The 16,136-nt window shown below is 41.7% G+C and overlaps 1 protein-coding gene across 1 annotated transcript in view; it reads right to left on the bottom strand.

Moving 5' to 3' along the window:
* The window catches only part of Acer3 (alkaline ceramidase 3), an 80,129-nt gene extending 65,510 nt beyond the window's left edge, over nucleotides 1-14,619 (bottom strand). Inside the window, exon 1 of the mRNA XM_028877466.2 lies at nucleotides 14,429-14,619. Within this exon, the coding sequence (XP_028733299.1) occupies nucleotides 14,429-14,531 (103 nt within the window). The 5' untranslated portion in view covers nucleotides 14,532-14,619. The remainder of the gene's footprint in view (nucleotides 1-14,428) is intronic.
* Nucleotides 14,620-16,136: the final 1,517 nt, after the last annotated feature.

Below are 16,136 nucleotides of genomic sequence, written 5' to 3'. Positions count from 1 at the left end.
GCAGGTTAAGTTCTCCCACTCCCATGCCCCTGAGACCAGCTCTCTCACCTGCCACAGGTGCCAAGGGGCAAGAGGGGGAGGGCCTCTTTCCCTTGCTCTTGCCACCACATGGCATACAAGGGGGGCGGAACCAGCTCTCCCATTTCCATGCTCTCTGGGCCAGCTCATCTGTGCTCCTCACCAAATGATCAGCTCTACTGTCCTGCCCAGGCGAAATGCAGGGCCTGCTCTCCCCAGTGCTGTAGCTGGTGAGGGACAAGGTGTGAGGGCAAAGGGTGAGGGGCGGTGAGGGGCATCCCTCGCTTACGTCACCTTATGGCAAATGAGAGGAGGGGCCACATCTCCCCTGCTCACTTCATGTCCTGCTCACCCCAGCTATTTACCTTTTTTACATTTTTTTAAAGTTTATATCTCAGTGGGAAAAAATCTATTGTATAACATTGCAAAGCAATATATATATACTAAGCATAAGAATCAGTAAAATGGGCTGGAGAGATGGCTCAGCTGTTAAGAACACTGGTTGCTCTTGCAGAGGACCTAATTTTGATTTCTATCACCCACATTGCGTAGCTCATAACTGCCTGTAACTCCAGCTCCAGGATGTACAACATCTTCTGAACTCCACAGGCACCAGCACTCATGTGCCATACATTCACATTAACACACTACTACACAAACACACACACACACACACACACACACACACACACACGTGCAAGCATGTGTGTGAAAAAAATCTTAGAAAATAGGCATTAGCAAATCAATAAATGAAGAATCACAAAAAGATGAAAAAATTCAAAATATGAGTATTTTATAATGTTTAAAGAAATAAAAAGTAACAACAAAAGGCAAGCACAAAACAAAAAGATTATGACCAACATTGAGACAGATTTAGAAAAAAAAATCCTCTAGAAATGAAAACTTAAAGAAAACCTAAAATAAGTTGTAAATTTAGAAGAAAAATCAAAATAAGGCTGAATTAATAAAGTAGAGGGGGTGGGCAGGATAGGGAGGACAAATACATGAAACAATGAAGCTGTGCTGAGTTTTAGAACGTAACAGCAGTATCATGTAAAGCACAAGTATACAAAGCTGAGGTCACATTAAAAGGAAGCAAAGGCAGGTTATGAAAGCCTGCCTATGCTAGACTCTCAATACTACATTCCTGGTATGCCGATACTACTTAGACGATTATTTTGTCAGCTCAAGAACAATTTCATCAAGGTTTAAAAGAAAAGCCTGCAGAGCTGGGCAGCGGTGGCACACACCTTTAATCCCAGGACTTGGGAGGCAGAGACAGGCGGATCTCTGTGAGTTCAAGGCCAGCGTGTTCTACAGAGCAAGATCCAGGACAGGCACCAAAACTACATGGAGAAACCCTGTCTCGGAGGAAAAAAAAAAAAAAAAGGAAGAAAAGCCTGCAAAGCAGGCAACCTGTAAATCTCAGAGGCTGCCTGGAGGGAAGAGAAGCCAAAAATGCTGGCCTTGCTGGGGAAGACCAAAGTGTTAGGGAAATCATGCTTAAAAAAGAAAGAATAAAAGAAAAACATGCTTTTCTGAATAATTTAGAAAAATGGTCAGACTTACAAAGCCATATGGCTGGGACCCAGTAAATTACTACCTAGATGAGTTTCTTATCTCATCTATCTATCCACATGTCTATATAGAATATAACTGCTAGTTTTAAAATACATAAATTCTATCTAGCAATATGCAAACAGCCTTGCACTACAAATACATAGACATGTTGGAAATTTTCAATAAATATATTCTTTGTTTTGTTTTTGTTTCCAAGACAGGGTATCACTATTTAGCTCTGTCTAACCTGGAATTCCTTATGTAGACCAGGCTGGCCTCAAACTCAGAGATCCATCTGCTTCTGCCTCCCCAAGCTGGGATAAAGCTATGTGACACCACTCGGCTTAATACATATATTCTTAAACACACAGTTAACTCTAACAGTATTAAAACTCAAGATACATCTGAGGAATGTGGCACAAAAAGAAATTAAAAACCAATATGGTAACCAGGTTATGACTGCCCCAAGAGAGTAAGGGGAAGGGCACCAGTGCCTGTTTTGGTACCACAGGAGGGTGAGATTCAACGCTCACACTGGAATAAGACTGAGGCCTTGGAACATTTAAGTAATGGGCACTAGGGCTAAGACTGCCTGGTATGCTTAAAAGGCAACCGACTCACAGCTACATGAAATAAAGAAGTAACTATTCACTAGCATTGAAAAGCAAAAGAGCTGATGCATATTGGCCTTATTAGAGGTAAAATAAATAAATAAAAACACAATAGAAACAATAATTATTCCACCTGAGAATATAAAAACAATGTTGTAGCAGGGCCTGAGGTGCAGACTTGTAAGCTCAACTACTTAGGCAGCTAAGATAGGAGGGTAGAAAATTCAAGACCTGCCTAGTTGACAAAGTGAATTCAAGCCTGGCAATTAGTGAGTGAGACTGTATGTTAAAAAATAAAAAAAAAATCTGGGTGTAGCTCAGTGGTAGAGAATTTGCCTAGCTTGTACTTCAGGACAGCTATGAATTCAGCCCAACAACAACAACAAAAAATCATAAACTCACCTAAAGCATTATGAAGGTTTTTAAATTATTGTGTGTGTGTGTGTGTGTGTGTGTGTGTGTGTGTGTGTGTGTGTGTGTGTATGATGGAGGAAGGGGTATGTAGGGGTTTGTGTGTGTGTGTACGTGTATGATGGAGGAGGGAGGATATGTGAATGTCGTAACACGTGTAGAGGCCAGAGGACAACTCTGTGGAGTCAGGGGATTGTACTCAGGTTACCAGGCTTGTACAATAAGCACATCTACCTGATGAGCCATCTTACAAGTCCCTTACAAAGGGTTTTTGGTTTTTTGGATTTTGTCTTAGTTAGGGTTTCTATTGCTGTAAAGAGGCACCATCACCATGGCAACTCTTATAAAGGAAAACATTTAACTGAGGATGGCTTACAGTTTCAGAGGTTTAATCCATAATCATCATGGCAGGCAGCATGCAGGCAAACATGGTGTTGGAGAAGGAGCTGAGAGTTCTATATCTTGATACGCAGGTAGCAGAAATAACTGTGTACCCTACTGGGCATAGGTTGAAGGCATAGCTTGAGCAAATATGAGACCTCAAAGCCTGCCCCCACAGTGACATATTTCCTCCAACAAGGCCACACCTACTCCAACAAGGGCATTACGTCATAATAGTGTCATTCCTTATGGACCAAGCACTCAAACACATGAGTCTATAAGGGACATACCTATTCAAACAACCATAGGTTTGGGGATTTGTTAGGGTTTTTTTTATATTTTTAAAAATTCTTTTTTTTTTTTTTTTTTGGTAACTCAACAGTGTAAACTTTTTAGATGCCACATCTTGTAATAATGTCAAAAGGCTGAATACTGCCTGTGAGAGCAAACTCTAAAGGAAAAAAAAAGAGAGATATCAATCAGTGAAGCTACTGAAACAGCTTAAATACCAGATGTATAAACATATAGCTAATTTAATAAAAAACGACAAGAAAAGAATAAAAAAAGCAAAGAACACATGCATGACAGTAAAAAAAATGATAACCAAACCATACAAATAATTATATTACTTATAAACATATGCCAATGAAAAGGCAAAGATTTAAACCAGGTGTGGTGGCTCACGCTTATAATCACAGTACACAGAGGCTGAGACAAGAGAATTCTGAGTTCAAAGCCATCCTGGACTATAAAGTAAGAAGTCACATCAAAAACTAAAAATAAAAAAATAGGGAGAAATTGTTAAAATGACTGTGGTGGTTTGAATAGGTATGGCCTGTTGCAGGATATCTGTTTACACTTCATGAAGATGTGTATCTATGTTTTTGCCTCACCTGCCTGAGGCACCTGATCAATTTAATAAAGAGATGAATGGCCAATAGATAGGCAGGAGAGGATAGGCAGGACTTCCAGAAAGAGAGAGAAACTGGTATGAATCTAGGCATGCTGGAGACACCAGCGAGACACGGAGGGAGTCAGACATACAGAATGGAGGAATGTGGCAGAATGTAAATTAATAGAAGGTTAATTTAAGTTAAAGAGCTAGTTGGGAATGAGCTTAAGCTAAGGCCAAGCTTCCAATAAAAAGATAGGAAAGAAGAGCCATATCAACATGAACTATACAAAATCTGGGTGATTACACTAGCATCAAAGAAAGCAGACTTCAGGATTTAGTTATTACTAGAGAAAATAGATGACATGTCATAGAGGTAAAGAGTCAATAGATCAAGCTTAACAATGTGTATACAGCCAAAGCTAATAAGAAAATTTTACTATGTACAGAGTTTTGTTTTGCTCTTCTAACTCTACCCAGCCATTACTGTTAAAAGCAGTCTGTTGTAAGAAATTAGAGAACATATCTAAGAGCTAAGAGTGCACATCTAGGATGAGCCAACTATTATTCCCAGTTCCACAAACAAATTATTTCAGTTTTGAGCTATACTTTCACTGGGTGAAATATCTCTTTTGATTATTATGCATACACTAGAGGGATCAATAAAAGGATGCTTATAAAATTCTAGGAAGATAAAACAGATTTCAAAAGTACTAAACTTAGTTCTTATTTTTTAGTCTTGTCTTCTAAGACTTAAAGTATGGTATAATTTAGCATACTAAGCTTATATAATAGGAAATCAAAATTGCCAAAACTCAACCTAAACACTGTTTTCAGTTACCTATTGCTGAAAAACCAATCCAAACTTCAAAATTTCAAAAGACAATTTATTATCTCTCATAGAACAATATAAACAATGAAAGGGGCATGGGTGTATAATGTATATGTGAATAGCCAGGCTTGAAAAGAGTAGTGTGCAAGGGAGGGGGGGTGGGAAAAGACTGACTACCTAAGAATAAATAAACTAGATATCATGACATGTGAGTATATATTCACCCGAATGGTTAAAATGAAAATAACTAAAGTAAAATACTGACAAGAATGTGGACCTGATGCTGTATGTGTAAGTCAGGCATGGTAGCACATGGCTTTATTCACAGTAGTCAGGAGGGCCAGTGTGGGCTACATAAAAAGTTCAAGGCTAGTCTGTGCTACATAGCCAGACTGTGTCTCAAAACAAAAACAAAAACTATCACTGTAAAAATGGAGAAAAACCTAGTATTTTTTTGTTGTTGTTTGTTTTTGTTTTTTTGGTTTTTCGAGACAGGGTTTCTCTGTGTAGCTTTGCGCCTTTCCTGGAACTCACTTGGTAGCCCAGGCTGGCCTCGAACTCACAGAGATCCACCTGGCTCTGCCTCCCGAGTGCTGGGATTAAAGGCGTGCACCACCACCGTCCGGCACCTAGTAGTTTCTAATGCAACAAAACATATATTTACTCTATGTCCCAAATATTCCAGCTGTAGGGGTTTTCCTATAAAAAATAAAAAGATGGATGGATCTTCTAAGCAGGTGTAGTGACACAAGCTTGTAACTCAGCACTTATGAGGCTAAGGCAGAAAGACTGTCACAATTTCAAGGTCAGTGAGGACTAAACAGCAAGTCAGCCAGGGCTACATAGCAAGACCATGTCAAAATAATAAACAAACAAACAAACAAATAAATAGAAAATAACAAAAATGCATATATCTACAAAAAGACTTGTTCAAGAATATGCATAGCAGTTCTATTGATAATCATCAAAATCCAACAATAGTCAGATAGCCACCTCAGCAGGAAAATGTGTTCTGTGTTTCATTTATAGTAAACTACCACTACACAACAACACAGATGAATCTCAAAAACATTCTGCTGAGCAAAAGAAACCTTACATCAAACAGTAAATACTAGATGATTCATTCCACTTACATGCAGTTCCAGAACAGGCATATCTACTTTTTGGGAGGAGGAAAAAAAATCTGAACAATGGTTGCACTGGAGAGGAAGGAGGAGGTGACTATTAACCCAGAAGGGGCATGAGGTTCATAGAAAAGCTCCCTATCTTTCTCTCCAGCCTCCCTGACTTGGAGAGAATATAAGGCTTCTAGGGCTTCAGGTATGCTAAGCATTCACTGTACCACAAAGCTACATTGCCAACCCAAAGCTAAATATCTAAATAAGGGTTCTGTTATACAGGTATATTTATTTTTCAGCAACGATAACTTTAATGTTTATGCATTCCATTGAATGAAGACTTTACACCAAAAGGAAAACACATAACAATTGAGTTTTATATAATGAAACAAGTGTGAAAGTTTTTAGGGGAAGTGTACTTTGTCAAAAAAAAAAATAAAATGATAGGCAGAGAGAAGAATCAGTAAATGAATAGATAGGTGATAAAACGGGTACAAAAAAAATGTTAAAGTAGGAGCGTAGGCAGTGGGTAAATGAACATCCATTGCAGTATTCTTCCAAGTTTGTTGTATATTTGAAATTTTTACCTAAAAAAACATTAAGTTGGGAGGCTGGAGAGATGGCTCAGTTGTTAAGAGTATTGTTTGCTCTTCCAGATGACGCAAGTTCAACTCCCAGCTCCCAATAGAGGCTTATACATGTAAGATCCTCTAGCTGCAGAGGATCAATGTCCTCTTTGGCCGTGTTGTATATTAAGCATGCAAGTGGTACACAGACATACATGCAGGCAAAGCACCCATACACATAAAATAAAAATAAACAAGATAAAACAATTAAGATACAAAGTGCAGTGGTGGCGCACACCTTTAATCCCAACACTCAGAAGGCAAAGGCAGGCAGATCTCTGTGAGTTCAAGGCCAGCCTGGTCTACAAAGTGAGTTCCAGGACAGCGAGGGCTACAAAGAGAAACCCTATCTGGAAAAACAAAAAAGGATATAAAGTACTTATCTCACATGCCTGAGATCCTGTGTTCAAAAGGGGCATTTTATAGAAAGTAAAATGATACAGAGAATAAGTGATTTACCCAAAGTCACAAGCCTGCAGTGGAGCAAAGTTTCAGACTTTATTATACTGGCCTTTCTATTATCCTGTTGCTTTTTCCATAGTAAAGTGCCTAGGATTTTCATGTTACCATAACTGTTCTTGCTGTCTCTTTCTGGCTCTGTCATTTTGTTGAGTTCTAAACATGTCTGTACCCCAACACAAAACTGTAAACTTACTGAAAAATTTAGTGTTTTTTTGGTTTTGCTATATATCTTTTTAGCTCAACTGTGTGTTTCTCAAGAATGAACTTTGTAGATGACAGGGCAGTGTTTGTGTGCTGCAGTGTCAAATATTAGGTAACCTACAAGTCTTTATAAATCTGTTTCAGGTTTTTATTAAGTATCATATCACTCTGCTCTAATGTACCCATAAATACATCTACCACAACAACCAAAACCATTTACTTGCAGTCTCTGAGTTGGATATATTAAACCTAAATCTTTTTGTACACTGAATTTGATCTTTCATTTGTTCTTCCTTCTTCAGCTGACTTACTTATGGTGCTTTTGCACCTGCTATCAAGTCTGAGGACCTAAGTTCAATCCTCACAAACCAGATGGTAGAAAACGAACTGACTCTCAAAAGGTGTCTTCTGATGGCCACAAGCATATGCACTCATACACACTAAATAAATAAATAAAATATAAATGTAATAAAAAATTTAACAAAAGAATTGTCTTCCTTAAGATAACAGGAATGTCACCTCTGCCAGCCCACAGAGACCCAGGACTAAAAGACTCCTAATGTGTACTCACTTATTTCAAGAAAAATGGAAGGAGCCTGAGAAAAGGAAAGAAAAAGAAAGGAAGCAAAAGTAAGAAACCAGATACCCCTAGTGACATATGTATGAAAGACAACTGGTTAAAGCCTTTTATCCTGAGCTACAGATAAAATTCTAAGTGAATCTTATAATAAAGCCATAAAGACTGAGGGCACTGAGGACTGCCTACTTCCTTCTGCCTGGGTCCTATAGATAGGATTGAAGAGTGGCAACAAATCCATGAAGGGAAACAATACTTAGCTCATTCCAACTCCAAAATAAAAGGTAGATGGTTAGATGGTCATACTGTGAGTGCTGTTCACACTTTCCACTACTAAAGGTGTGGCCAATCATGTTACCTCCTCTAACTGGTGAAGGTCATAACTAAGAATTTTCAAATAGTCTTTAGCTTTCTGAAGGCTGAGGCAGTAAGTTCAAGGCCTGTCTGAACTACACATAGTGACTTCAAGACTACATTGGACAAATTAGTGAGATTCTGTCTTAAAATAAACAGAGTTGAGGTTAGCTCAGTGGTATGTATGTATGGAGAGAGGGGGAGAGAGGGGGAAAAGTGAGAGAGAGAGAGAGAGAGAGAGAGAGAGAGAGAGAGAGAGAGGGAGGGAGGGAGGGAGGGAGGAGAGGAGGGAGGGAGGGAGGGAGGGAGGGAGGGAGGGGAGAGAGAGAGAGAGAGAGAGAGAGAGAGAGAGAGAGAGAGAGAGAGAGAGGTAGACATATAGGTATGGTTAATGATACAAAGATATAGCTTTAGCACACATGCAGCCCTAGGTTCAATCTCTAATCTGGGGTGGGAATGAGAAGGGAGGAGGAGTGTGCCTATTTATATCCTACTGGCCTTTCCAACTATCATGGACAGAGAGGCTGCCTATACATAAGAGTTTTACAGACACAGTTTTACAACTTTACAGTTTTACAACTGACAAAATAGCTCAATAAATATTTACTGAATAAATGAAATATTCTGAAAAAAAATTTAAAGGCAGGGTCTCTTAATACCTAGGGTAGACTCAAACTAACTCTGTAGCCAAGAACAGCCTTGAATTTCTGACTCACCTGTCTCTACCTCCCAAGTCCTGGAATTGTAAGCATGAGCTACCACACCCAGCTCCTTAAATAATTTTTAACTGAGTAATTTCTTCTCTAAGGCGATAATAAAAGCTTAGAACTCTCCTCTTCCTTTAGGCACTAATTTCTTCCATTAAACTACTAGTACTTGAAATGTCACTTTCTGTAATCTGTGTACTATGGAAGAAAGTGGTCAGACCTAAGTTTGAATTCTATTTCTGCCACTCTTAGTGGCACAGCTATATGCCATTGAGTAGGTAGCTTCTTTCAGACCAAGTTTCTCTTTTTTAAAATGGGGTAGCATCATCTACTTAACAGGAATGCTCTGAGGATTATTAATAGATGCAATCTACACTCAGCAGAGCTCCAATATGTATATATTTTAGTTTGCCAGAATTTAGTTAAATAATCCAAATAAATACACTACAAATTTCATTGCTAGATCTTCAACCCACATGTAATTACATAATTTTTTTAGTGACCAACTAAGGCAATTCTTTCAAAGTTGGTTACTTTCAAAGTCATTAAATAGCTGCTATTCAGTCCATGTACAGACAGCAAAGCATATGATTGAGTTACATCTTTTTCTTCTGGTGACATCTTACAAAAATGAATATTAAGAGGGAACTGGCTAGGCAGGCAGTAGTGGCACATGCCTTTAATCCTAGCACTCGGGAGGCAGACAGGCAGATCTCTGTGAGTTTGAGGCCAGCCTGGTCTACAGAGTGAGATCCAGGACAGGCGCCAAAACTACACAGAGAAACCCTGTCTGGAAAAACCAAAAACCAAAAAAAAAAAAAAAAGAGGGAACTGACTAACAATGGAAATTCCAAACAAATGTAAACAGAGTTGTAAGAGAAACAGGAAACCATGGAAATGTGTTATAGGATATTTGTACACTGTGTGAAGGTGTATTGCTCTGACTGGTGTTTAAAAAAAAAGAGCTGAACAGCCCATAGCTAGGCAGGACTTCTAGGCAGAGAGAGGAAGTAGGAGGAGAAATCTAGGCACAGAAGAGAGATGCGAGGAGACATGGAGGAAGCAGGATAGGCAGTATGTGACAGAATGTAGATGAATAGAAATGGGTTAATTTAAGCTAAAACCGCTAGTTTAGAACAAGCCTAAGCTATAGGCTGAGCTTTCATAATTAATAAGAAGTCTCCATGTCCCACTGGCTAGTGGGACAGAAAGACGCATCACAGAAATGTTGACGCTGCTATCATTTAAGAGGCTAAAAATGTACTGCCTGAGGAGCTTAGTTAAGGCAAACTTATCAACATAATGAACATAACAGTTGTGGTGAAAAAAAAAAACTGAAGATAACCCAAAAAAATGATAGTGGCCAACAACAAACAAAACTAAGTCAATTCTAATTAAAGGAACTCTTGGAAATATTTCACAATAAGGAAAGCGCAAAGAATAAAATGCTAAAAGATTGTCCAAACTCAGAAAGGATTTGTCAATGCATAGGAAATACATTCATTCCAAGTTATGTGATGAGAAGGCAAGCACTGTTTAAGCTACACTTGATAATAAGTTATTTTACAAAGAAATAAAACACTCATGTATGTGGTGGCAGGCAGGGGAGCATGTGGAAAAGTCAGAGGACTACTTGTGGGAGTCAATTCTCTCCTACCTTGTAGATTTAAGGAACTGAACTCAGGTCACAAGGCTGGCAGTATGCACTAGGTAAGCGAGCCATCTATCTTCCCAGCCCTGTTTGACAACACCTTTTAAAGTTTATAAAAACAACTATAACGTTTCTACTATTAATTATAAGACTGCTTTGGGGCCACCAGGCCTGATGAATTGAGTTTGGTCCCTGGAACCCATATGGTAGAAGGAAAGAACTGACTTCTGCAAGTAATCCTCTGACTTCCATACAATGTAGCATGTATACATCCCTTCTGCCACATACACAAACAAATAAAATATTAGCCAACTTTAGCTTGCATTGTTATTTGTACAGTTCCATACAAAATAGGAACCGCGTATCCCCATAACTTTTAGCACAGCAAGGGACTTATTATTTCTTACCTAAAGAGACTCTCTTCCTTTCCCCCTGGTCCTTCTAATCTTTTCAAATAAAAAGAAGTTTGAATCAACATGGGCTGATAGCTTTTAGCTGGGCAATGGCTGTGAATGCCTTTGATCCCAGCACTTGGGAGGCAGAGGCAGGGAGATCCCTGAGTTCAAGGCCAGCCTAATCTACAGAGTGAGTTCCAAGACAGACAAGGCTACACAGAGAAACCCTGACCCCCCCCCCAAAAAAAGCTGGGTGGTGGTGTCACACACCTTTAATCCCAGCACTCGAGAGGCAGAGCCAGGAGAATCTTTGTAAGTTTGAAGCCAGCCTGGTTTACAAAGCGAGTTTCAGGAAAGGCGCAAAGCTATGCAGAGAAACCCTGTCTCGAAAAACCAAAAAAAAAAAAAAAAAAAAAAAAAAAAAAAAGAGAGAGAGAGAGAGATTGCCAGATAGATAGATACATAGATAGATATACAAATTTATTAAAAAAGAAGACAGCTTTTCAGGACTGAATGTTATCACTGCCACATCTGTGGTTCCCCAAACTCAATTATTATCCAAAATACACACTGTAATGCTTGAAAGATGGCTGAATAACTTGAACGGTCATTCAGTTTGTCTTTTGTGATAATATAGGATTTCATGTCTGTTCTTCTCCCTTGAATGCAAGGGCAAAACAGTAAGTGTAATAAAAGCAATGATGGAGAAGCAAAAGTGCATAATAGATTTAAAATACAACCTCAACTTGAATACTCTTTCAGTACAACTCATTGCAACTTCGGATAAATTATATCTTGGATTGGAGACATGGCTCAGCCATTAAAGGCTAGGCTCACAACCAAAAATACAAGAAATATACGCTCTTTCAAGGGATTTTGGCTCACTCCTGTGATCCTAGCACTTGGGATGCTAAGACAGGAAGAGTACCAAGAGTTTGAGGTCAGCCTGGCCTACATACACATTGAACATCTGGAGTGTCTGAACCACAGAAACCCTTTCACAAAACAAAACTAGACTAAAAATTAAAAATAAATGAACATTTCAAGTTCTTAATCCGTGAAATGAGCATAATAATACCTTCAGAGAATTATTGTAAAACTCAAGAGGTAAAACGTATCAAAGGTTTAGCAAATTGTGGTACACAGTGAGTACTTAAATAATAAATATTATTATCCTTGATAATACTACCATTAAAACTCACTAATGTAAATATTATAGAGCTGCACTCTTCAGGAGTATATATGTATTAATTATCTTTTGCTCTCTTGCTTATTTTGTTTTTGTTTTTGTTGTTTTGTTTTTGAGAAAGTGTTTGATGTAGCAGAGTCTGGACTTGAATTCCTGCTCCCACTTCCCACATGCTAGAATTATAGACATGTGCCAACACACTCAGTTTTTTAAATCTGTGTATTATTCAAAGGCCAAATCCTCACACTTTAAATTATGGTAGATATCCACCACTATGTTATATGGTCAGACAATGTGACTCAACCTCCTTCAGGTCATTTTCTCCCAAAGTATGTACACAAAGAGTTGTCAACACATTCATTTACCCTCTTCATGCAACCCTTTTGATTCCTATGTCAAAAGCTTCCTTCAGTCTACTCAGTTTCCTCTTCTGAGGACATGAAGAAGTAAAGCCATTTCCCATTTCTCAGAGCTATTTGCCAAAATACTAGTATCTTCCTCTCTCACAGTTCACATGACTCAACTGCCAGTTTTCTCTTTTGATTCTAATCTAAAACCTTAGTTCTGAACTAAAAGTCTATATTACCAATGGAGATTAATAAAACTGAATAAGGCTAGTACCTTTACTACACAGTTCCTCTTCAAATAAATGACTTATGTGAGCAATGCCTATTTTAGTACTTTCAGTGACAAAATGCTCTTGCTCCCTTTATCCCCATGCCAACTTGTTCCAAGACAGGATCACTGGTTAGAATGTTTTTTCTTTTGTTGAAGCAAAAATCTTTCCCCTTAGAGTTATTTTCTTCCACCCACTACACCTGGTTCTACATTCTAGAGAAAGTGAGTGAACTTCAAGCCCATCCAATATCTAAAGACTCCTAAGAGGGGAAAAATAAAAAGCTACACACTTGCAGTTCAGAGAACATGATTGTAAGTCTCCCTGGTGGTCATGAGCCTCTGATATCCTTGCCAAAGCAATCTAAAAACGAACTGGCAAAGTGCTTCCTTGGCCAATGTTTGGGTTGCCAAGTAATTACCCTATAAATGATTACTTTGTCTGTTTTCTCCTTTACTGTATAAAAACTATTCATTTAAACTAGCAGTTCAGAAAAAGTGATGCTCAATCTAAATCATGGTCTCCAGGGCATGGGACTAACATCCTGAAAACTGCAAGACTTTCTGCCGGATTATCTGGCATGAAACTCGCCTTGAAGAAGGACTCAAGAGTGTGAATGTTAGCTAAGAAGAGTTTTGCCTCACGGCCTAGTAAAGTGAGTCAGTCCATTTAAAAGAAGGCAGTAGCAACCAAAGACTATTTATTCTCTGCTTCTTGCCAGAAACAAACAAACAAACAAAAAGAATGATCAAACACTGTGCTCTCGAAAGCTGGCCAAACTGGATGGAAGAAGTGGCAGATTTCTTTCTAGCCTGGTAGGAATAATCATCTCTCTCTTTCTCTTTCTCTCTCTCTCTCTCTCTCTCTCTCTCTCTCTCTCTCTCTCTCTCTCTCTCACACACACACACACACACACACACACACACACACACACACAGACAGATAGAGAGACAGCGACAGAGAGACAGAGACAGAGAGACTGACAGAGACAGAGACTGACAGAGAAAGACAGAGACACAGAGAACAGCAGCCAATCGCGGATTCAGAAGGTGCATTCATGGAAAGAAGTGTCCTCAGATGACCATTAACCCCCAGCAAGTCTGATAAGCTAGACAGAGGGGAGCAAGGAGACTTAGTCTCTGGTGCTCTTGGGAGAGTGGCTGGAGCAGGAAGGTAGTGACTAGGTGCTCTCTCTGGCTTTCCACTTCTGGTGCAAGATTGAACAGCGATCGCTGGCACTTGCAGACCCCGGGGCAGGGGTGAGAGTGGGGGTGGGGTGGGCGGGGGGCTTCGGCTCTGAGAAACGGTAACTGTTCCCTGGAGGTGAGCGAGGTCTAATGAGAACGGGGAGGTGAAGGGTAGGGCCCCGAAGAGTTTCCCAGACTGGAGGTTGGATGAAGCCAGTTAAGCGTCCCCTTCGTGCCCGGCTAGCTGAGGCGGGTAGCAGCAGTCGGGCTGGCGCTCCGGGGCCCGCGTGACAGAGACCTCCTCAGCCCCGACCTCGGGACGGGCAGCGCCCGGCCTGGCCGCAGCGGCTCAGGTAGGAACTCCCGTTCCCAGGCGCGCGCCTCACTCGCTGCTCGGAGGTCCAGGCGCGGCTCGCACGTCCCTTCCGTCCCTGACCTGAAGGGCCCCTGAAGCCAGCCCCGGCACAACGGGCGGCCTCGTCGGCTCCCCGGCTTCCCCCGGCCACGCACGGCCGGCTGCCGCTCCCGGGCCCGGCCTGGAGCCTCCCCTCGCGGCCAGGTTCGCCCTCCTGCGCGTTCTCCCCACGCCGCCGTCGCCCCTCAGCGCGCGCCCTCGCTCCCCGCCTCAGGCCCCACTCACAGAACTCAGCGATGAACAGGGTCACCGCATAGTTCTCCTCACACCAGTCCAAGGTGGAGGTCGTGGGGCCCCAGTAGCCTTCGCGGTCCCCAGCCGGAGCCATCGCGCCGCCGCCCCACACACTCTGCTCGGCCGCTCCCGGGCCGGCTCAGGCAACGCGCGCTCTCCGGCGGCGCCCTCCCCCCGAACCAGAAGGGCGGGGGCGGGGCCAGAGGACGGGGCGGGGCCAGAGGGCGGGGCCGGAGGCGTCACTGAACTTGCCCCGCGACAGGCCCCCGCCCACCGCGCCTCCGGACCGCCTCTCCCTTCTGCACAGCCCCGCCCACCGCGTCCCGGGCAGGCGCACAGGGCCCTCTCCTGATGGTTCGGGGTTGACCCGGTCGCTCCTGGGCCCCAGGGAGTAGTGATCAGCGGGAGGAGTTGGGAAAGTGGGGAGCCCGGCCGATCTTCACACGCCCGTGGCGCAAGGTTGGAGGTGCGTCTAGCACCCTGTTTTCTGTCTGGATGGGACCAAGCCTCTATTAGTGTGTGGGCGGTCTGGTTTAATTGGGGCGAGTGTGAGATGAAACCTTTCTCTGGCAAGCCCAGGACTAGATTAAACTTGCACAGTGAGGCACCTCAGCGTCTAACTCTGGCCGCAGGCCTCAAAGGAGGAGACTAAAAAGAGCACCCCTACCCAGCTCCGGCGGCGATTCCCGGGAAGTCACTCTGAGTGTCCTGTGGAGACAAAAGAAAGGGGCCAACAATTCAGAATGGACAGACTAAAAAATAGGTGTTGGCATCCTTTAAAAGTATACACTGGCCTGGCGGCGGAGGCGCACGCACTCGGGAGGCAGAACCAGGCGGATCTCCGTGAGTTCGAGGGCAGCCTGGTCTACAGAGCGAGCTCCAGGACAGGCACCAAAACTACCCGGAGAAACCCTGTCTCGAAAATAAATAAATAAATAAAAATAAATATAAATAAATAAATAAATAAATAAATAAAATATACACTGGATAAAGCACTAAAAGTTTGTGACTTCCCTTTGGGTGTCTATGCATAACGTTTTCTGCCTTCTTAAGTGAGACTTACTCCCTTGCCAACCACTAGCCTCCCGCTGCTTCCAACATCAGGACTGGAAGACACCTCAGTCTCCAGACTGGGCTGTTAAGAACGCAAACATAGGCTTGTGAGATGGCTCAATGGATTTGGCTAAAGACATTCTGCATGTGAAGCCGGCAGGCTGAGTCTTATCTCAGGAACTTTTTAAAAATGCAAGGAGAAAACTGACTTCACAAAGTTGTCCTCTGACCTCCCTACAGGCAACACACACACACACACACATAATAATAATAATAATAATAATAATAATAATAATAATGAAAAATTTAAAAATAATAGACACATCGTGTTGCCTTTTGTGCTCAGTTCCAGCAAACTCTCCCCAGGTTATGAAGATAAATGCTGCTCACCTTCCATAGTCCTTCCTTTGCTCCTGAATTAGGCCAACTCCCCACTGTTCCTTTAAAACCCAGCTCCCTGAAGACCTCCCTAACTCTCACACCCAACAGCCCTTTGTCCTTCATTCTTATCCTACAGTCATGACGCTTGAATAGAGACCTTGCTTTCTATACTTTGTAATCCAGCCTGCAAGGTTCTACCTGGCCACACTATATGAAACAAAGAGCACAGATCAAGGATTATATCATTGCTGTTTTCTAAGTGAGT

The sequence above is a fragment of the Peromyscus leucopus genome, chromosome 1 (genome assembly GCF_004664715.2).
Source record: "Peromyscus leucopus breed LL Stock chromosome 1, UCI_PerLeu_2.1, whole genome shotgun sequence".
Lineage (NCBI taxonomy): Eukaryota > Metazoa > Chordata > Mammalia > Rodentia > Cricetidae > Peromyscus > Peromyscus leucopus.
This window is presented reverse-complemented; position numbering and strand designations above follow the sequence as displayed.